The 22411-nt window shown below is 40.9% G+C and overlaps 2 protein-coding genes across 3 annotated transcripts in view; both read right to left on the bottom strand.

Moving 5' to 3' along the window:
- rnf216 (ring finger protein 216) overlaps positions 1–4866 on the bottom strand; it is a 221853-nt gene extending 216987 nt beyond the window's left edge. The window contains exon 1 of one of the 2 annotated variants that reach the window (XM_073060674.1): positions 4642–4866. Coding sequence is in view for 1 of the 2 variants with exons in the window: in XM_073060673.1 (XP_072916774.1) it covers positions 4770–4816 (47 nt within the window). In the remaining variant the exon portion in view is untranslated. The remainder of the gene's footprint in view (positions 1–4641) is intronic. The other variant, XM_073060673.1, reaches the window with a different exon arrangement.
- A 13247-nt stretch (positions 4867–18113) lies between these two features.
- Positions 18114–22411, bottom strand: part of LOC140735511 (myosin-16-like) — a 62970-nt gene continuing 58672 nt past the window's right edge. The window contains exons 44-45 of the mRNA XM_073060672.1: positions 20390–20606; positions 18114–18440 (exon numbers count right to left, since the gene is read on the bottom strand). Of these exons, the coding sequence (XP_072916773.1) occupies positions 20415–20606 (192 nt within the window). The 3' untranslated portion in view covers positions 18114–18440; positions 20390–20414. The remainder of the gene's footprint in view (positions 18441–20389; positions 20607–22411) is intronic.

The following is a 22411-nucleotide window of genomic DNA, read 5'->3' as shown; positions in this document are numbered from 1 at the left end:
CCAGAGTGAGGTTGAAGGCAACATTGGACTGCCTTAGGGGCTCCAGCTCCGGATTTGTCCTCAGGGTTTACTCCCGAAGCCTTTCCCGTGGTCACAAGGCAGCGGAGTTTTGAAATCAGAGTTTTCCTTCTCTTAGACGGACTGCCTTCCCAGGCTGACGAGCTCCATCTACCCGAACTATTGCTGAGGCATCAGAGAATTTCTTCAGATGACATGACTCAGTGTTGAATCTAAAGTCTGAGGTAAACAGGGTAAACTATAACATAGATACCGTTTCCTCTCACAAGAGAATCGAAAAGGAGATATGCTCAAAATAAAAAGAATCACCCATTTAGCAATGAGAGAATGAGTGCTCTAATGTTTGTTCATCAAACAACACCATAAAAAAGGATCATAATTCCCTTGTTTAGATTTTGTGGTAATTTGGGTAAGCCACCTACTGCTTTTTGCTGAACGATTCGCTGCTTTTTGAAAGTTGTCCCCACTGATCTTCAAGTGCCTATTTCTTTCATTACAGGTATCTCCTGCCATAAAGTGTTTGCTAATCTCTTTGTGTTTCAGTATTCTTTGGGATGTGTTGGGCTATTATTTCAAAGTGGACTTAAGAGGCAAAGTCAGAATCAGAACTCAGAATTGGGTTTATTAGCACCATCATGTGATGTGAAATTTGCTAACTTGGCAGCAGCAGTTCAATTCAATATAAAATATAGAAGAAATAATAAATAAATCTTATTCAGTATCGAAACAAGGGAACTATGATCCTTTTTTATGGTGTTGTTTGACGAAGAAACATTAGAGCATTTAAAGTAGGCTTAAGTTCAACATAAACATTTTCCTGGAGTCAGTGAAAATAGAATTAAATTTTGTTAGCCATCCAAGTAATGAATAATTGTTTTTTAAAAAAGGTAGACATGTTTTCCATGGAGAGGTTGGTTGGTGGAGGCAGCCATATGCACAACATTCAAAAAGGATCTGGACAGCACCTACCTGAAGAGCCAACGCATATACAAGGATATGGACCCTGTAATGCAGAGGTTGCCTGCATCTCAATGTAACCTAGCATAATAGCTTCCCATTCCCATTCCAACATGCCAGTCTATGGCCCTCTCTACTGCCACAATGGGCTACACACAGGTTGGAGGAGCAATACCTTACATTACGCCTGGGTCGCCTCCCAGCTGATGGCATGAACATCGACCTCTCCAACTTCTGATAACTGCCCCCCTTCACCATTCCCATTTCCCCCTCTCACCTCATCTCCTTACCTGCCCATCACTTCCCTCTTCCCTGGTCATCTATGCTCTCCTATCAGATTTCCTCTTCTCCAGCTCCATTTCTTTCACCCATCAGCTTCCCCCCTTAACTTCACCCCTCCCTCCCCCTCCCAGCTTTCACCTACAACCTTGTGCTGCTTGAGGTGTGTGGTGTCTGAGGAATGTTAATCCCCTTGTTGGGTGAGAACATATGGGTAAATTCAGCAGCTATAGGCCAACCAGTTTAACCTCAATGGTGGAAACTTCGAGAAATATCAATCTAGGCCAAGACCGGTATTTATTTTTCTTGCAGATAACTCAATGAAGGCTAAGCAGCGTGATATGGCAAGCTCAAATCGCAATTAACCAATTTGACAATTTTTGATGAGTTAACAGACAGAATGAATGAGAGCAACATATTGATTGTGTGTGCTTGGACTAAAAGGCAGCTTTTGATAAGGGGCCATATTAAAAGCTTATCAACACAGAGCATAAAAGAAACATAGATAACAAGAATATGGTTATGGTAAAAGGCTGTTGCTTCATTGCAGGATATTAAATTATGGCATTTCCGTAGACTCAGTATCAAGAACAGAGATAATACTGTATTTGTATTAAAAAAACACAGGCCTGGCTTCAACTAGAATATCATACACAATTCTAGTCACCCAATTGCAGGAAGCATTCAAACTCGAGCGACGGTCAAGAAAATACTTATTGGAATGAAAGACTATTTTACAAAGCTTTGAGAAGCTAGGACTGTTTTCTTGGACTCGAAGGCTGAGGTGACAGAATGGATCACTGAAAGCTATCCCTTTGCTGGAAGGGTCAAGGGCTAAATGTCACAGGTGAGAATAATGAAAACATGGTGTCAGCAAAGTCCCCTTGTGAGGGAGCAAACTGGGTAAGTACATGGTGGAGAAAAAAATTGCAACACTGCGTTGAAAAGTCTGGTAGGTGGAACTAGAAGGCTGTATTGAGAGAGCTGGCAGCTGTTATCCATTACTAATCAGCCAACTCAGAAGAGATCAGGCACCGCTCCTATAATCTTTTGAATGCATTGATTTACTCATCTGGTAATAAATGGAGGGCAAACTTCTCTGCCCATTGTTGGGAGTGTTTCTGGAACTTCATTCTTCCAGATTATTTCTACATTTTGATGGTAATTGACAATGATGGCTCAGTGTGATTTTTAGTTTGAAACTTATCCATTATGAAGCGCATCACCAAATGGTGTATGCCTATCCATTTGTATAGTTGCAAGAATCATAAGAACAAACCTTCAGAGAAATTGACAGTTCTGTGCTATATTGTGAATTTTCTGGCCTGACTGAGAAACAAGTGCTATGACTTTATGATTGAACTGCAGATGGTTAAAATAAAAGGCTATGAACTAAATATATCATAGTCATATATAACAATTCCAGTCTACAGTTTTTCTGCTTGGACAAGTGCACAACTGGAGCTTAAGGGTATCAAACAGAGCACAACAGTATCAATATAGAGAAACAATCAGGCTCCAGGGAAAAATCCTTCTGTTTTTAAAAATATAGAATGCCTGGACTATATTGAACTGTTGTTCACTGAACCAATCTAGGTTACCTGCTTGTTTCACTGTTTGCTACAGAAAGAGACAAGTTTGGGATTGGGTGCACAGACAATGAACCCCATAGGTGGCTGCAAGAGAGGGCCAGGGGAGCTCTGGGAAGCAGCAAGAGGAGAGCAGGTTGATTAATTCATGTTAGGATTGTTGCATATGAAGTTAAGAACAGCGAGTTTCAACTCACTAAAATTTAAGAGAATGAGAAGTGAGCTAACAGAAGTTTTACATAACTTAACAGGGTAGATACAGGGATAGTATTTCCCTTCAGTGGAGTGTTGAGAATGAGGGGGTCAATCTCAAAATAAGCCAATGGCTATTCAGGACAGATGAGGTAAAACAAAGGAATTCTGAATTCTTTACCCAAGGGGTCCAGCCTCAGTTAAATATATTCAAGGGAAAGTTCCAACAGCTTCTTAGATATTAAGGGAATTTAGAGAAGTGGAGTTAGTGCAAGAAAAAAGAGCCCAGTAAAAGATCAGCTGTGATTCTATTTAACCACAGAATGAATAGGAAGCTGGCTAGCTTACTCCTATTTACATCCTTCAGGCAAAAGCCTACCAACATCTTAGACAACAAGCAGCCTTGAGACAGACTGAAATGGCAGCCAATGTCGATTGGGTGGCCACTGTTTTAGACACCTGATACTGTACAATCAGCAGCTTCTCCAAATTAGAATTCATTCACAATAATTCTTACTTACAAATATCCCCCTCTCCAATCAATGATTTGAGCGTGAAGATGGTGGATGGGTGGGGGGGGGGGGGTAGAATAGGTGGGTAGTCAAGATGATGGGAAGCAGAAGCCAGGAGGAACAAGGGAGCAAGATGAATTAGAAAAAAAAGAAACAACAATAAAGAGAATTCAGGACAAGGAGGCAGTAGCAAATTAAGTCACAGATTAAGGGCGTGTTTGTGGTGAGAGGTTTGGGAGTTGGCATAGTGTGACAGGCTGAACTTCTGGGTCATATGATTCAAGGAACCTGGCTCCTTACCAACCTTGCTACCACACAACCAGTATTTTTACTGATCCTTTCCCTTCTCCAGCTCTGTATCCCTTTTGCCAATCACCTTTCTGGCTCTCAACTTCACCCCACCTCCTCCAGTCTTCTCCTATCATTTCGCATTTTCCCCGCCCCCTCCTACTTTCAAATCTCTTACTATCTCTCCTTTCGGTTAGTCCTGACGAAGGATCACGGCCCGGAACGTCGACAGTGCTTCTCCCTATAGATGCTGCCTGGCCTGCTGTGTTCCACCAGAATTTTGTGTGTGTTGCTTGAATTTCCAGCATTTGCAGATTTCTTCGTGTTAGCATTTTTACTGATACCAGTTTTTTGAGTGGTCAGGTGTGATGTGTGGAGGAGAGGGGTAATTTCAGGGGCAGAGAATGCAGTGAGACATTCAGGATCAGGGGATGACTGATTAGAGGGGTAGGGATGAAGGTAATATACGTACGAGGGTGTTGATTCGAAGAGCGGGGGTACGAGTGGGATATGTGCAGGGCGAGGGCTGATTAGAGGACTGGCGAAATGAGCAGGGGAGGGATGATTAGATCGACCGGAGGTACAAGTAGGACACGTACAAGGGGAAGTCTGATTAGAGGGGTAGCGGGGACAGTAGTGGAGTGAGGGGATACATCTGGAAGCTGGTCTGTCATGTGCGTGGTCCGAGAACCCTGTAAGTTAAGAGAGCTTGGCTGCCGACCCGCCTCGCTGCCAACTCTTTCAGCTCGCACTCCCAGGCTGACAGTTCCCCGCCCCCCCTCAATAAGGGAAGGAGTTTCTCTCACCAACTCTGAGGGTGTTGAAGAGAGGCCGGATCCGGAGGCAGCAGCCACCGCCGTTCCTTCGCCTTTTCACTTTTCGCAGCACGTCGCAGATAGGTGCAATTAAAAAGACACTGTTGCAGAATCTCTACCGTATTATCTCCCTATTCGCCCGCCGCCACCAAGCTCCGCGTTCCATCTCGTTCGACAGCTCAGGGCCCCAATCTGTTCAGGCACGATCCTTTAAACAGGAACTGACGCACAGACGTAACCGCGCTCTCTGGCTGACATCAGACGCAAGGCGCTGAAAGATTCTGGGGTTTGTAGTTCCTCGTTGAAAGGTTCGGACTGGCGCATTATGTTCAAAAGTACTGTAAATTGTTTCAGTTCTCTTTCTACTTTCCTTAAGGCTGCTTTACTAAATAAGTATAACAGAAGATAATGCATTTCAGTGAAAAGTAAAAATCTTTTTCAATGTGAGCTCAATGGCTGACTGCTGCCCCTGTTGTTTCAGAATCAGCTTTATTATCACCGGCATGTGTCGTGAAATTTGTTAACTTAGTAGCAGCAGCTCAAAGCAATACATAAGATAGAAGAAGAAGAAGGAATAATAATAAATAATAATAATAATTAATAATAATAAATAACAGTACGTGTATATTGAATAGATTAAAATAGCAGCCTGTCAGAATGCTCTCAGGGTACATCTATAGAAGTTTCTGAGTGTATTTGTTGTTACACCAAAACTCTTCAAACTCCCAATGAAGTTTAGACCTTGTAGAGTCTTGCCGCCTTTATAACTGCACCGATATGTTGGGACCAGGTTAGGTCCTCAAAGATCTTGACAACCAGGAACTTGAAGCTGCTCACTCTCTCCACTTCTGATCCCTCTATGAGGATTGGTATGTGTTCCTTCATCTCACCCTTCCTGAAGTCCACAATCAGCCCTTTCATCTTACTGACGTTGAATGCAAGGTTGTTGCTGCGACACCACTCCACTAGTTGGCATATCTCACTCCTGTACACCCTCTCATCTCCATCTGAGATTCTACCAACAATGATTGTATCACCAGCAAATTTATAGATGATATTTGAGATATACTTAGCCGCAGTCACAGGTATAGAGAGAGTAGAGCAGTGGCTAAGCACATACCCTTGAGGTATGTGTTTGATTGCCAGCGAGGAGGAGATATTATCACTAATCAGCACAGATTTAGATCTTCCAGTTAGGTAGTCGAGGATCCAATTGCAGAGGGAGGTACAGGGTCCCAGGTTCTGTAACTTCTCAATCAGGATTATGGAAATGATGGTGTTAAATACTGAGCTATAGTCAGTGAACAGCATCCTGATGTAGGTGTTTGTGTTGTCCAGGTGGTCTAAGGCAATGTGAAGAGCTATTGAGATTGCATCTGCCATTGACCTATTGAGGTGATAGGCAAATTGCAATGGGTCCAGGTCCTTGCTGAGGCAGGAGTTCAGTCTAGTCATGACCAACCTCTCAAAGCATTTCATCTCTGTAGATGTGAGTGCTATGGGCGATAGTCATTAAGGTAGCTCATATTATACTTCTTAGGCACTGGGATAATTGTTGCCTTTTTCCAATTATTTGGCATCAGAAAGAAAAAAGAAACATCAGGAGGAAAGACCATAAGATACAGGAGCAGAATGAGGCCATTCGGTCCATGGAGTCTCCCTCGCTGTTTCATCATGATCAATCCATTTTCCTCTCAGCCCCAAACACCTGCTCTCTCCCACTCCCATCCTTCATGCCCTGATCAACCTCTGCCTTAAATATACATAAAGACTTGGCCTCCACAGCCACCCATGGCAATGAATTCCACAGATTCACTAAACTCGGGCTAAAGAAATTCCTCCACATTTCTGTTCTAAAATGACACCCCTGTATTCTGAGGCTGTGTCCCCTGATCTTAGACACTCCCACCACAGGAAACATCCTGTCTACATCCACTCCATCAAAGCCTTTCACCATTTGATAGGTTTCAATTAGGTCATCCCTCTTCTTCTGAATTCCAGTGAATACAGGTCCAGAGCTATCAAATGCTCTTCATATAACAAGCTGTTCAATCCTGGAATCATTTTCATGAACCTCCTTTGAACCCTCTCAGTTTCAGCACACCCTTTCTAAGATAAGGGGCCCAAAACTGCTCACAATACTCCAAGTCAGGCCTCACCAATGGTTTGTAAAATCTCAACATTACGCCCTTGCTTTTATACTTTAGTCCTCTTGAAATGAATGCTAACATCGAATCGCATCACATCTGCCTTCCTCACCACAGACTCAACCTGCAAATTAACCTTTGGGGAATCCTGCATCAGGAGACCCAAGTCCCTTTGCATTTCAGTTTTTTGTATTTTCTCTCCATATGCAAAATTGTCAAACCTTTTATTTCTTCTATCAGAGTGCATGACCATACATTTCCAGAGACTGTATTCCGTCTGCCATTTCTATGCCCATTCTCCTAATCTGTCTAAGTCATTCTGTAGTCTCTCAATTTCCTTAAAACTGCCCGTCTCTCCATCTACCTTCATCTCATCTGCAAACTTTGCAACAAAGCTATCAATTCAATCATCCAAATCATTGACATATAACGTAAAAAGAATCAGTCCCAACACAGACCATTGTGGAACACTAGTCACCAGCAGCCAACCAGAAAAGGATCCCTTTTTTTCCCACTCTTTGCCTCCCATCAATCAGCCACTGCTTTATCCATGGTAATATCCTTCATGTAATACCATGGGCTCATAGCTTGTTAAAGGCCTTCTGAAAATGCAAGTACACAACATCAACCAATTCCTGTTTCGCTCTCCTTGTTATTTCTTCAAAGAATTCCAACAGATTTGTCAGGCAAGAATTTCCCTTGAGGAAACCATGCTGACTGCAGCCTATTTTATCACGTGTCTCCAGGTACCCCAAAACCACATAGTTAATAATCAACTCCTACATTTTCCCAGCCACTGAGGTCAGATTAACTGCTCTATAGTTTCCTTTCTTCTGCTTCTCTCCTTTTCTGAAGAGTGGAATTACATTTGCCATTTTCCAGTCTTCCAGAACCAATCTCGCACTGAGTTAACTTCTATGAGGGAGGATCATGTTGATATCTGAAGGCAATTGATGGAGCCAGAAGATCCCATGAATAGTATTACTCAGGTTTAGATCCAGTGATATTGACTCGGTATGCTGTTGCCAACGGGTAGTAAGATTGCTAAAACTATGATGGTGATATTTCATGCACCAGAAACCATCTAGAGAGGGAATGGCAGGAGCCAATGACATCATAACTTCTAAGTGTCTGAGAAAAAAAGGCGAAGATCCTGCACCCATAGGGTTGTAACACAAATAATTGCAAATGTGAACCTGAGCATACATAAAGAAAAGATGATGGTAAACAAGAGGAAAAATTTGAGTTATAAAATGTGATTTTTGGGCTTGTGAAACTTGGAAATATTTTGAATGCAATATGTAACTGCAAAATTCTCTGGTAGTTAATGAGATAGGAGTCTTTGATAAGTTTGGGTGCTACAATAGATGTTCTGAAAATATATTCTGCATTATATTCGGTTATGCATGCACAATCATTGTATTTTCAGCATGTGTCATGAGATGTCTGTTGTCTGTAGTCACTATGCATTAAAGATGAGATGGAGAAAGTTTAAAGGAGGTGTAGGGCAAGTTTCTGACATGCTCAGTGCCCAAAGCAGACTGCTAGGGTTACCGGTGGGAGTAGTGGTATTTGAGAGGGTTTGGGGTAGACACAAAACTATGGAGGGATATGGCTCATGTACAGGCAGAAGAGATTTAGTTTAATTTGGCACAGACATTGTGAGGTGTAGGGCCTGTTTCTGTGCTGTACTTTTTTTCAGTCCTGCCGAAGAGTCTTGGCCCGAAACGTCGACTGTACTTTTTTTCCCCATAGACGCTGCCTGGCCTGCTGAGTTCCTCCAGCATTTTGTGTGTGTTGCTTGGTTTTCCAACATTTTCTCGTCTGTTTTTCTTTGTTCCTTTGGAGAAGTCAGAGAGTCACGCAGCATGAAAATGGGTCTATCAGTCTACAGACCATGAAATACCCATCTATACTAACCCCACTAATCAGAACCTAGTCGTCAATGCTTTGGTGATTCGTGCTCATCCAAATGTTTTCTAATGATATAAGAGTACCTGCCCACACCGTCTCAGGGATTGTGTGGATGTTAACCATTTTTCTCAGATCCGCTCAAAATCTCTTACTTCTTGCCTTAAACATGTGCCCCAGATTTTAGGCTTTGCCATTAAAGGGAAAAGGTTTTTCTCTGCCCACATATCTATGCTTCTCATATACCCTGTCAGATGACCCTTAGCCTCTGATTTGAAGGAAAACAAAGCTTGTCTTTCTAATCATTTTTGCTCAATTTGTCATTGCTGACTGCACTTAATGTGTTTGTGCTCAATTAACTATTCTACAGGTTAACTATTTACAAACTATTTTGTAAATACGTAGTTAACCTGTAGAACAGTTACACTTGTACTCGTATTTATTATTTGTGAAGGTTTGTAACTTATTTTAAAAGGAAACAATGTTGTATGTTACATATGTTAATCCCTTCAAGCAATGTGTTTTTTAACTTTTGATACATTATTGTGTCAGCTACTGTTATTAGGCAGGCTTACTGTTCTTGCTAAACAGCAGAATAGGAAAATACCGCAGTCCTCTTTGATCAGCAATGGGTCAGCAGGAAATATTCTGTGTCCATGAGGAATGGAGGTAATAAAAAAGTTCTAAGATTATGAACAATTTTGATGTAATTATTTAGGATAAACTCTTCCCATTGATAAGTGTATCAATATCTCAAGGACTGAGATATAAGGCAAAGAAACCTCGCTGTAGTGAGGAAAATTATTTTCACTCAGTGAATTGTTTTGACCTGAAAGGCCAACTTTCCTGTTCAAAAATGATTGTCAAGGGGGACAAATTAGTGTCTAAATCATTGAGCCTGTGGAGAAAACAAGACAGATGAACAAATTGCACACCACTTACAAGGAGTCAGCACCATATGATTGGCTACATGGCTGGTGCTGTGTCATTTTGATTCTAAATATACCGCGTGTGTCTTCTTAATCAGTTGTCAGTTTAATTCCCATGCCTTTGGTTTAACTGTGTTTTGTATTAAAGACTGTTGAATTGTTATATTAACCTCAGATATATTTTGTCAGAAAATTTCATGCAATATTCTGGAAACGCATTCAAATCTTGAAATGTAAATTCCCTCAATCTTAGAGGAGGCCACCCCTTAGAAAAATAAGTTCTTAAAGTTAACAAACACAGTCTTTGTGTGAAATTGAAAAACAGAAGCATTTGTTGTCTTACCTCACAGGTGTGCAAAACATTAATGATAATGATAAATCGCAGACCTTTGTATTTGTAATTTTTCCTTGATAAACACAGCAACCAATGGAATAACATTTGGAAGAAAAATTTATTAAGTGTCAGGTGAATTATCCCACTGAATTGCAATGTGCGAATTATTCCATGTGAAATTCCCATGACTCTAATGTAGCCTAACATGGGTTTTCCAATTTAGACTTCCTTAAAATACTTAGAAGGTAGGTTATAATTTGCTTTTTCAAATTATTGTGTTATGAAGCATTAGAAGCTGCCTTGTATTACAATGGATCTACTCTTTTCTTGATGAGGAAAAGATCCAAGATGTATGACATGTGTGAGTTAAGTCAATGAGTTATTAGGGTTTTTCTGAGTAATTGAGTGTATTGAGTAAATCACTGATCTTTATCTTCTATTTTAACCTGTTGATGTCTTCAATTTTTAAGGTGACTTTCCAGTTTTACTCAGTAAATCCAAAAACCATTATAAAAACAATGGAAGACTGCACCCAACAAGGCAGACAACTACTGCACAAAAGCAAAAAACTAATCAAATACAATAGAAAAAATGAAATAATAATAATAAACAAATCTTTTCCAAAAATGCTGGCTGGCCTACTAAGTTTCTCCAGCATTTTGCATGCGTTGTTTGGATATTCTCTTGTTTTCTATAGGTTGCGGGAACAGTTCAGTGATAGGGCAAGAGAAATTGAGTGAAGTTATCCTCTCTGGATCAAGAGCCTGATGGTTGAAGTTAGTAATTGTTCCTGAACCTGGTGGCATAAGCCCTGAGGCTCATGTACCTTCTTTCTGATGAAGCGAGGGTGGTAGGGGTCCCTGATGATGGATGCCACCTTCCTGTGGCAACGTTCTGTGTAAATGTGCTCAATGGTGGGGAGGGCTTTACCCGTGATGGACTGGGCTGTATCCACCACTTTTTGCAGGATTTTCCAATTAAGGGCATTGATTTTTTTTTCCATTGCAGGCCGTGAGGCAGCTAATCAATATATTCTCCATCATACATCTGCCAAAGTTTTACATGCCATGCTGAATCTTTGCAAACTATTAACAAAGTAGAGGCACAGCCATGATTTCTTCGTATTGGCATATTCTTGACCAGGACAGGTCCTCTGAAGTGATAACTCCTCAGAATTTAGAGTTGCTGACACTCACGACCTCCGATCCCCAATGAGGACTGGCTCATGGATCTCTAATTTTCTCCCCCTGAGCTCAATAATCAGCCCCTTGGTCTTGCTGTTATTGAGTACAAGGTTGTTGTTGTGGCACCATTCAGCCAGATTTTCCAGCTCCCTCCAATATGCTGATTTGTCACCACCTTTGATTCAGCCAACAATAGTGGTGTCATCAGCAAATTTAAATATAGCTTTGGAGGTGTGCTTAGCCACATAGTCTTTAAGTTTAAAGCAAGTAGAGCAGGGACTAAGCACACAGCCCTGTGGTGCGTCTGTGCTGATGTGAGTGATTCGCTTTGATACGACGATGGTATGGAATGCTGAGCCATAGTCAATAAAGAACATCCTGATGTATGCATCCTTGCTGTCCAGATGTTCCAGGGTTGAGTGAAGAGCCAATGAAATGGCAGCTGCTATGGAGCTCTTGTACTGATAGGCAAATTGGAGTGGATCCAAGTCACTTCTCAGGCAGGAGGTGACATGTTTCATCACCAGCCTCTCAAACCACTTCATCACCATGGATGTAGGAGGATAGGTAGGCAGGTTACCACGTTCTTCTTTGGCACTAATATAATTGAAGCCTGCTTGAAGCAGGTGGGTACCTCAGACTGGTGAAGCAAGAGGTTAAAGATCTCAGTGAACACTCCAGCCAGTTGATCAGCACCGGTCTTTAGTACTTTGCCAGCTACACATTCTGAGCTGGATGCTTTCCATTGGTTCACCTCCCGAAGGATGCTCTCACATCAGCCTCGGAGACTGAGATCACAGGGTCATTGTGGGGGTCACTTTACTTAATAAAACACCATTGGTCTTCACTCAGCTACCTAAAAATCACTTACAGTATCTGCCATATTAACGCGAGTAAGTTCAAATGTCACACTCTGAGCTTTAAGGCTACCTTGCATTCATGTTTCTGCAGGCACACAGCACCACGAAGTGCAGCCCTCTCAAATCCACCATGCAATTGTGACATGTCAGTATTTGGGCAAATACCATAATTAACAATGTTAATCCTTTCTGGTGCCTGTCTGCTTCTTTATATTGTTTTCTTGTTTCCTGTCTCTGCCTGATTTAGTCTAGCTGCTCCTGTGGGTTGGAACAGTTTCATACACATATAGTCACTCCACTCAAATGACACGGTGCTCTCAGAACAGTTGTGCTTTAAGGGCGCGTGGCACTGCTAATGTTGCCTCATATATCTGAGTGTTAGAAAGTGCAACAACATTAGCAAAGGAGTTCAGAACTCAACCCACAACAATAGAGACAAATTTCCTCTCAGGTTTAAAAAAAATTGGTGTTTTGTCCATCCCCCCTCCTCATTAATGACCTACAGACTTTGTAGCAAACAAAACCCTCATTAATTCACCACTTGCAAGTTGCTCACATTACTGACGTTGCTAAAGCTTCTCCTTTTTCAAAACTTTATATCAAAAGATCTTTTCCTCTCACACTCTTCAATTTCACCAACATATCTGACCCTTCCTGTATTGTCCCACACTCCATTCTATCCTTTCCTGTTGATATTTCTTCACCAGTCTGAAAAGCAACATTTGTTGTTCACTAACAGAGAGAAAACAGCTTTTGCTAACCCTTTCCCCCCATGAAACCACAATAATTAAAAGATCAAAGACACTCAATTACATTTTGTCAGGCTCCTCCAAAGCACTCTGCAGCCTCGTACTTTGCACGATGTTCTTACAAGGGAGTGAACCTTCCTTTCCCGTCCAGCTACACTTATAACTACTTAGAATTTGTCTGTCCCCAAGACTCTTCTTGCTGGGATCGGGTGGAAATGGAACTAGACCTCAGTGGCACCACGGGCAGCCATGAGGCCACGGAGGAGAATGGACAGAAAGGTTTTTTTTTGCCAGATAGGCTATAAATCCAGAATTAAAAGACACACATAGTTAAATGCAAGTTTCCCCAGAGTGTGACGTCAGCAAGTCAGTCCTCACTGTGACAACCTGCAATCACACTTGCACCTAACTCACTTCCAGCTAAAGTTAGTCACAATCGCTCTCATCTTGCTGTGCTTGGAATCAGGTCGGGTCATTACTGTTGACCTCTGCCTCATTTCTATTTCTAAATGCCTTAAGAGGCACATGAGTAGGGAGGGAATGGAAGGAGAGAGATCCATGTTCAGGTAGGTGGGAGCAATTTGGTTTGGTATCATGGTTGACATGGACATCATGGGCAGAAGATCCTGTGCTGTTACATGTTCTTTGTCCTCTTTCCACAGATAAAGCATGACCTGCTGAGTATCTCCGGTGCTTTCTGTTTGTTCACTGAATCTGAATAGGGTGCTGAAATCTAACAGATAGGTGTTTTCAGGGATTGGGAATGCGGAAGTGACATTAAAGACATGACACTTTTACACTGGTGCTTCTGGGGCACAAGAAGTAGAAAGAGCAGTAGGCCAGATCCTCAGGAAGCTCTGGCAATCAGCAAGACCATGACTGCTCGACCTCAATACAACTTTCTTACCCTACTTAACATACAATTCCTCTAAAATCCAATTATCTATTGACTTTTGTTTCAAATGGTAGTCTGAGCCTCTACGGACCTCTGAATTGCAATTTCCAAAGACATAGCAGTTCAAGTGAAGGAAATTATTCATTATTTCAATGCTAAATGGACTAAAGTTATTTTGAAACTCTAATCCTTAGTTGTCAATTTCTATGCCAAATGAAGCATCTTTCTTTCAAACCATTCAAGAATTTTGTCTGTATTGGCTTGGTGACCCTTCGTTTAACAAACTCCAGAGAGCAGAGACTTAAGCCTATTAGATAGATAGATAGATAGATAGATAGATAGATAGATAGATAGATACTTTATTCATCCCCATGGGGAAATTCAACTTTTTTTCCAATGTCCCATACACTTGTTGTAGCAAAACTAATTACATACAATACTTAACTCAGTAAAAAATATGATATGCATCTAAATCACTATCTCAAAAAGCATTAATAATAGCTTTTAAAAAGTTCTTAAGTCCTGGCGGTAGAATTGTAAAGCCTAATGGCATTGGGGAGTATTGACCCTGTCGCTGAAACTGCTTCTCTGTCTCTGGATGGTGCTATGTAGAGGATGTTCAGAGTTATCCATAATTGACTGTAGCCTACTCAGCGCCCTTCGCTCAGCTACCAATGTTAAACTCTCCAGTACTTTGCCCACGACAGAGCCCGCCTTCCTTACCAGCTTATTAAGACGTGAGGCGTCCCTCTTCTTAATGCTTCCTCCCCAACACGCCACCACAAAGAAGAGGGCGCTCTCCACAACTGACCTATAGAACATCTTCAGCATCTCACTACAGACATTGAATGACGCCAACCTTCTTAGGAAGTACAGTCGACTCTGTGCCTTCCTGCACAAGGCATCTGTGTTGGCAGTCCAGTCTAGCTTCTCGTCTAACTGTACTCCCAGATACTTGTAGGTCTTAACCTGCTCCACACATTCTCCATTAATGATCACTGGCTCCATATGAGGCCTAGATCTCCTAAAGTCCACCACCATCTCCTTGGTCTTGGTGATATTGAGACGCAGGTAGTTTGAGTTGCACCATATCACAAAGTCCTGTATCAGTTTCCTATACTCCTCCTCCTGTCCATTCCTGACACACCCCACTATGGCCGTGTCATCAGCGAACTTCTGACAAATTATTTAACAAAACTTCCATTCCCAATATCACACATTGATCCTTGAAATGCTCCTCTTTTGCAAGTATATTCTTTTTTAGATCAGGAAGTTTAGGACTTAACATAAGAGCAAAAACAGAACATGAAATCTCTGATGGATTTCAGGCATTTTCATTTTTATGCACAGATTTTTAATGCCAAGAATATTGAACTGTGTGACACAAAATTGTTTACCCTTTCACAAATAGATCTTATATGACTGAGGGGCATCATACATTGGACGTTCTGTGATTGTTGAAGTCTAGGTCTCAATCAGCCAATCCTGATTTGACCAGTGATTACACTTGTGTCTGTTGCTCTCCACAACAGTGAAACAAATGCTACCCCCGGACCAAACCATCCACCTACTCTCATCACCCTAATCACTCTCCCTTCAAAAGGCCGAGCTAAGTGATTTGCAGCGACCAGAAAGCAATGCTGGCCAAGCACTATTTGAGCTCAGGGCCAAGTGAAATTTTCATTGGAGGGCTGGTGGTTCATTGCTGAGGCATGTCACCAAATACCCTCACAAACTTGCAAAGATAAATTGTTTAAAGTATCCTGACTGGTTGAGTCAAGGCCTAGTTTGGAAATTCCAATGAACAAGAACGTAAAAGGTTCAGAGAGAAGTGTACACTGCCCAGTTCATCACAGGCACAACCCTCCATACCATTTACAGGAGGCACTGCCACAGGGAGGCAGCATCTATCATAAAGATTCAAGATTCATACAGCGAAGTGTGTCATTTGTGTTAACAACCAACACACCCGAGGGTGTCCTGCGGCAGCCCCACAAGTGTCACCACACATTCTGCCACCAACATAACATGCCCACAATGCTTGGCAGAACAACGCTGAACACAACAAAACAGAACAACAACAACAACAGAACAAATCTATTCCTTCCACCCACCTCTTCCCTCTCCCTCTCCCATGCACGTACACAGTCCTCCAACCCCAGCACAGACAGTATTTGGCTCCAGCCTCCAATGGACTGATCTCCACCATCCAGGTCATGCCTTCTGCTCTCTACTACCATCAGGCAGGAGGTACAGAACCCTTAGGTCCCATATCACCAGGTTCAGGAATAGTTACTTTTCTACAACCATCTAGTCCTTGAACTGACCTGGACAACCCTAAACTAACCTCAGCAAAGTAACACCAAGGACTACCTCTTGTAATAACATGGACTTCTTTCATATTGTGTCTTTTTTGCTGCACCAAGGTCTTGCTTTTGGGGTTTTATTTCTCTCTCTCTCTTCCCTGTCTAGTATAATTTATATATATATTCTGTGCTGTCTGTAGCTGCATGCCTGTGATGCTGCTTCAAGCATATTTTCATTGTACCTGCACCTCACTATATTTGTGCACGTGACAATAGAGTTGACTTGACTAGCACACTTCTTTGCAAGCAACAGGAGCTACACACCTTCTATAAAATGTAATTTATGTGAGGGATGTGGGGGCACTCAAAATGAGCATGAACTCATTTCACTAGATTGCACCAGACCTCCAAGTATGTTTCAACAAGGAAAGTTTGAATCTGAAACTCTTTCCTCTTTGAAGTGGGGCAGCCTTTATAATATTGCATTGTTTTGATAAAGTATACAAGTATAAAGTCAAATGAAGACTTCAGTATTGAGTGGAGAGACTGTCAACCAGAGAGACTAGTTAGGGCAGATTGAGTGGATTTGAGGAGAAATTGGTTAAAAATATGAGGTGACAGGGATATCTAATCCATCTATAAAATAGGAACATGATGCAAGTGTACAAAATATCTCTGAGATTGATAACTTAATTCTTTCTGAAAGGAAATTTAAAGAAAACGATTGAAGAAAGCCACTATCAAGCTTGAACAATCTAAGTAAACCAGTTTAGGTTGTATGCTGCAGGCATCAATAGAAATTTGATACAGATCAACGAAGTTTCACTTCCTGCCAATTCAATACTCACTCTCAGCTGATGAAAGAGATGTATTGAGGCGCCAAGCATGGTATTGGCAGACATGAAACAGGATTAATGAAGACAACTCAGAAAATTTACATACAGATGTTCTGTTATAAAATTAGAGCATGGCCCTTGTCAGAAGAATTGTTGCAAGACACTTGTTGTGCATAATTTTGAGATTACCAAAGAATTCTGGATAATAAATACTTTAAGGTTCCTCAGGTGAGTAATATTCAAGAGCTAGCTTTGATCAGTGCAATACTCCATTTTCTTCTGCATACATATTTTTTCTGGAGTTCTTAAGTGACACTCAAATTAATGTTTTTTTTACTTTATTTGCGCTGGTGTGAAATGTTTCTATTAGGGATGAGATTTATACTGCAAAATTACATGTCTTATGCATGAATAAAAGAGAGATTGATTTCTGCACAGTATAATGCCTCATATTCTGCTCATATTTTCATTCATATGTATACCAGATGTATATATCAGAAATGTCACTGCTATAAGACACTGATAAATTACAAGCTACACATTAATAAATATTTGCTCTCCGAAGACTTTCCTGACTGGGGTACTAAAATATAATTTGTCATCATTAATTCAATGGGGATGTGTTATTAAAATTACAGTTCGATTAGTTAGCATTGAACATGAACTTAGAATGATATACAGTATTGTCTGTTGTGACTGTTTTACTTCTGGCCTTCTGAGTGCACTGACTCATACTAACGTACGGAGTCATGAACACTAGCAGTTCTCCGGTATCTGCCTTAAGCAGTTATTCTCCATGCACAAGTCCGAATAGTGGGGTCTAGCAGGCCATTTCTTACAGGAGGACGTCATGCATCAGCTCAAACTTTTACTCATTATATCCTGACACCTTCTCACAGTCCTATTGGGTGACCAACAGGAGAGACAATTCTGGCTGATGAGAGATGGAATAAGGAATGCTTTCCTTCTGTACTCGGGTTTCTTTTCCACTCTTAGAATATACAATCACATGCGTGCTATTGAAATACTTACATTTTTGGACTGTTTACCACAGGTAAGTAAAACCTGTTAGTGTAACCTGTAAATGTGGACCACGTCAGATGAATGAGGTGGTGGATAAGTGGGTTTCATTGCATCTGCATGTACCACGCAGCAACACATTTAGATTCTGTACCATGCCAATGTTTTACCAAATCATCAATGTTGTCAGCAACAACATTTGAAAGTTATTAATGATTTCTAGGAATCAAATTCCCACTGATGATACGCATTGAACGAATACAAAATATAAGTAACAGCCAAGTAGAGCTGGTTACTGAACTATACATTTATTTCTGTAACTGGGGTGAATGGGTATTTACACATTCAGAGAGGTTATACATGGAATTGCACAACTCTATCCTTGACTTGAGAGTGCAAATGTTCTTTCTGTCACCATTGTTATTAGAGATATCTGTCCATGTCAGGAGGGATGGAACTCTGCAATTGTTCTAAACAGCTCAACAATTAGATGAATTTGTGATCTTTGTTGATTTTTGATGGGAAATTTTCCAGTATCCTTTGAAAAGCCTGACAGGTTTTCAGCAGATATAGTCTTCAACTGAATGGCTGACAGCTGTCATGGAAGGCATGCATAACCCTGAAAATAAATGAAACAAGTTTAAGTTTGATAGCCCTGTATTCAATGCCTCACATTATAATGTATATTCCTATCAACATTTTAAGTAATTGCTGCCTGACCAAAACAATTAACCTTTATAAATTGGACTTGAACAAAGGCAAACATGGCATGTGGCAAACCCCAGTGTTAGTGACAAACTGCTGGAAGGAATCAGCAGCTCAGGCAACATCTATAGAGGTAGATGGTGCTGCATCTGAGTTCTCGCAGAGGTTTGTTGTTTGCTCCATATTCCAGCATCTGCAGTCTCTTGTGTCTTCTGTTGAGAGCTTTGGGAAGCAAAGGGCTAAACTCACCAGCTTCAGGTTTTGGTACTTGTAACATTGCTTCACCAGGAAGAGGAGCTCAGTGAACTGAAAACTCCGTACATAATTTTTCGGTGAACATGCTTGCTTGGATCACTTTGACTAAAACCAACAAGAGTATTTGCTATCGGTTGTACTGCACTTATCTCACAATGCTTAGTTGCATTTAAGTCAAAGTGTTGAGATGAGTTCAAATTCTCTAGGCCTTATTTAACACCAATGACAAACTTCAAATTCTTTCCCTTGTATTTTGCCTGAAGGTGGTTGGATATGATTCCTCAGGTTCTTACTGATCTGTTAGGAATCTGTGAAACATGATTTAATCCATGGTTGACTAGATCTCTCCTATCTACCCATTCTTTCAGGATCAATGTGAGATAATAAATCCCAAGTGCAAAGTCTTGGCTTCTTTGGGAAAAGACGGCATTTGGAGTTAGGTGATAGATTAGTTACGAATGTCACTGAACCATGCCACAAGGATCCAGGGCAAAAGAGCCAATACCCGTTCCTAACTCAATTCCAACTACAGCCAATCATTCTCATAGTCATAGCACAATCCAACTCAGACTACCTAAATGTTAATCCATAGCTTCAACTTCAATAATGCTGCTTGCTTAGGTGGTTATAGGAATGGTGAGATTTATTAAGAGAACTCGTCTGACCATCTTTGCCTTTGCCATTACAAAGTCAACCCTCATTCTCACTCCCTCACCTTGCCCTTTGAATTTAAATAGCATTGATCCGCTCAGCTTGTTCTCCGTCTTGGCCATTAGTCTCAACACCCTTCAACAAAGTCAGAAAAATATTTCCCTGCTTTGTGATCTGGTGGCACTGGTCAGTATTTACCATGGATAACAGATGAGCCTTAAATCTGATGCAGTCCTGCCACTTTTAAATAGGTAATGGTAAAGCCAATGACACTTGGGTATCTTGAATGATTTGTTGAGTAAAGCATCGAGGACCTGAACATGATAAGTGTGCAGAAGTCATTGGAGACAGTTAGACTGCCTTGCCTCATCTGTTATAGCCTTCTAAGGCACTTTGTGGAACCAAACAGCAAGTAAGAGGAGGGCTTCCATTAATATAACTTGTTTTACTTTATTGAAGTCTGCGAACTTGTTCACAGAAAGGTGTAATAGATGGTGTGATGCTTTTATCAGAAAGAATGCTTTAGGAACATTGGCCAATATACCAAACTTTTCTATTTATCTTCCAAATATTTGTCCACCTGAAGGGGCAAATCCACAAACCAGCTTAGCTCACATGTAAATGAAACGCCTCCAGCAATCATCAATTCTTTCAGTCCTTCACTGAGAGCACCAGTATGAATGAAGTTGCCAAGTCCCTTGAACTAACTGATGACTCTTGAACCAATGAACCAGAGATGACACTGAAGCCAGCAATTTAGCAAAGAAATAAGAAGATGGAACAGACATATAACTTAAGTACTTTGGACCAAGAAACAAAATTGCAAAGAGCTATCCGCCATTGTACACTCTGAGCCAAGAAAGAATGCAGAAGCAATTACAAATGAATTGTTAACTACAGTCATTTTAATATGCATTTTAAAATGTGGTTTTGTTGTATTACAAAAATTCATGTTACCAGCTGAAATGGATGAAGCTTCTGCCTACTCCTCAGTAGTGGACTTGGAGGACACTTGGATGACCTCAATGGTGCTGTAACCTTTGCTTGCAGAAACCCGGTTCCTGGTGCGGAGTTTGTTCAGAGCACATTCTGCCATCCCTGCTCTCTCCTCGGCATCATCCAGCTCATGGACAGTCTTCCTGTATTTTACCAGGCTTTGGTTAGCCTGTTCCTCCTGTGAAGAATAACAAAAGAGAGCAGTGAATATCAGTCTAATCTGCCAATATTTAAAAGATTCTTTCCTCGCAGATCTGGAAGTTAAGTAACTGGCACTCAGGTGGGTGTTGGAGAATACTGCAAGTTCAAAATCAGTTGGCACTGTTGAAAGATTAGTTTTTAAGAGTGTTTAGGATGAGAAATTAATTCTCTGATATATAGAGCACAATATAGCAAAATGTGTTTGTGTGCTGACCTCTGCTTCTGAAATTAATTATAACAATTACCGGTAAGACCTTGCAGCTGTAAGTCATTTAATGGCCTTGAAATTCTACTGGTGAAAGAAGTGGTCAGGGGACTTTTGCTGGCCTCTCACCATATCAACTCCTTTGAGATTCTCAGAATATTTGGGTCCTTTTCCTCGCTGCGACTCCACCACAGACTTCTCTGAAGAGAAGCCTGTATGCCTACTCACTCATGCATCCTTCTAGTAGCTGCAGAAAAGCTGTGTCCTAAATGTTCCTTCTGGAGCAGAAAATTAGACCCTACCCAAGATGGCCTTATACAGAATGACAGAATGTTGATTACATTCTTTATGAGATACAGTAAATTCCAGTACAATGGCAGAAGGTAAAATAAGTCTTTGGTTGTTGTTCTGAATAGGTGTAACAGTGTTGGGGGTGGTGGTACCTGATGATTGGTTCCACTGGAATTAGTTGAGTACATCTGCCTGCCTATATATTCCCATTTAGCATTTCTGATATTAATATCTCACCCTCCTCTAGACTCACTTCTATCTCCACCATTTCCCTGTCAAAGATTCAAATACAGTAAATAAAATGTAAGCACATCAACTCCCTCTATAGATGCTGATAGGAACTTTTGCCAAGAAAAATTCAGGCTTGATAATCAATAAAGGGCAATATTAGATACCCTCACAACATATCACTATTTGAGAAATTTCAAAGTTTACAATCATTACATCATCAAGGGAAATGGTTGTTGAAATCTGGTCGTGTTGCTTGCATAATAGAGTTTACTTCACAATGTTTGAAGTGTTCCTGTTTTAAAATATCAGACAATTTACTAACTGGATAGATGAAATTGAGATGACTCTGTTGATTTATCAATAATATTAGATTTATCAGTTATGGGTTAAAATTAGGTAATCAGAAATACCTTGCACTTAATGTCAGTAGAACCAAGGAATTGATTGTGGACTTCAGGAATGGGAAAACAGTAGAACACCAGTCCTCATCGAGGGGTCAGCGGTAAAAAGTGTGAGTAGCTTCAAGTTCCTGGGCATTAACATCTCAGAAAATTGATTCTGGGCCCAACATATTGGTGCAATCGGAAGAAGGTACACCAGTGGCTATACTTCATTTGGAATTTGAGGTGGTCTGGTATGGCACCAAATTTCTACAAATTTATCTGGACAGCATTCTGGCAGGTTGAATCATTGCATCATGCAAATTCACAGGATTGAAAAAGAGCTGCAGTGTTATGGACTCAGTATGCTCCAAAGTGGACACTAATCTTCCCACCATTGAGGACATCTTCAAAAGGTGGTGCCTCAAGAAGGTCTCATTCATCATTAAGGATCCTCATCATCTAAGAGGAGCCCTCTTCTCATTACTATTATCAGGGAGGAAGTACAAAAGCCCAGAGACTCACATTCAACATTTTAGGAACAGCTTCTTCCACTCAGCTATCAGATTTCGGAATGATTCATGAAACCATGAACACTGCCTTACTGTTTTGCTATTTTTTTGCATGGTATTTGTTATTTCTTATTGTAACCTGTAGTAATTTATGTATTACATT

This window comes from Hemitrygon akajei, chromosome 11 (assembly GCF_048418815.1).
Source record: "Hemitrygon akajei chromosome 11, sHemAka1.3, whole genome shotgun sequence".
Lineage (NCBI taxonomy): Eukaryota > Metazoa > Chordata > Chondrichthyes > Myliobatiformes > Dasyatidae > Hemitrygon > Hemitrygon akajei.
Note: the sequence above shows the minus strand (reverse complement) of the source record. Positions and strands in the feature narration are given on the sequence as shown.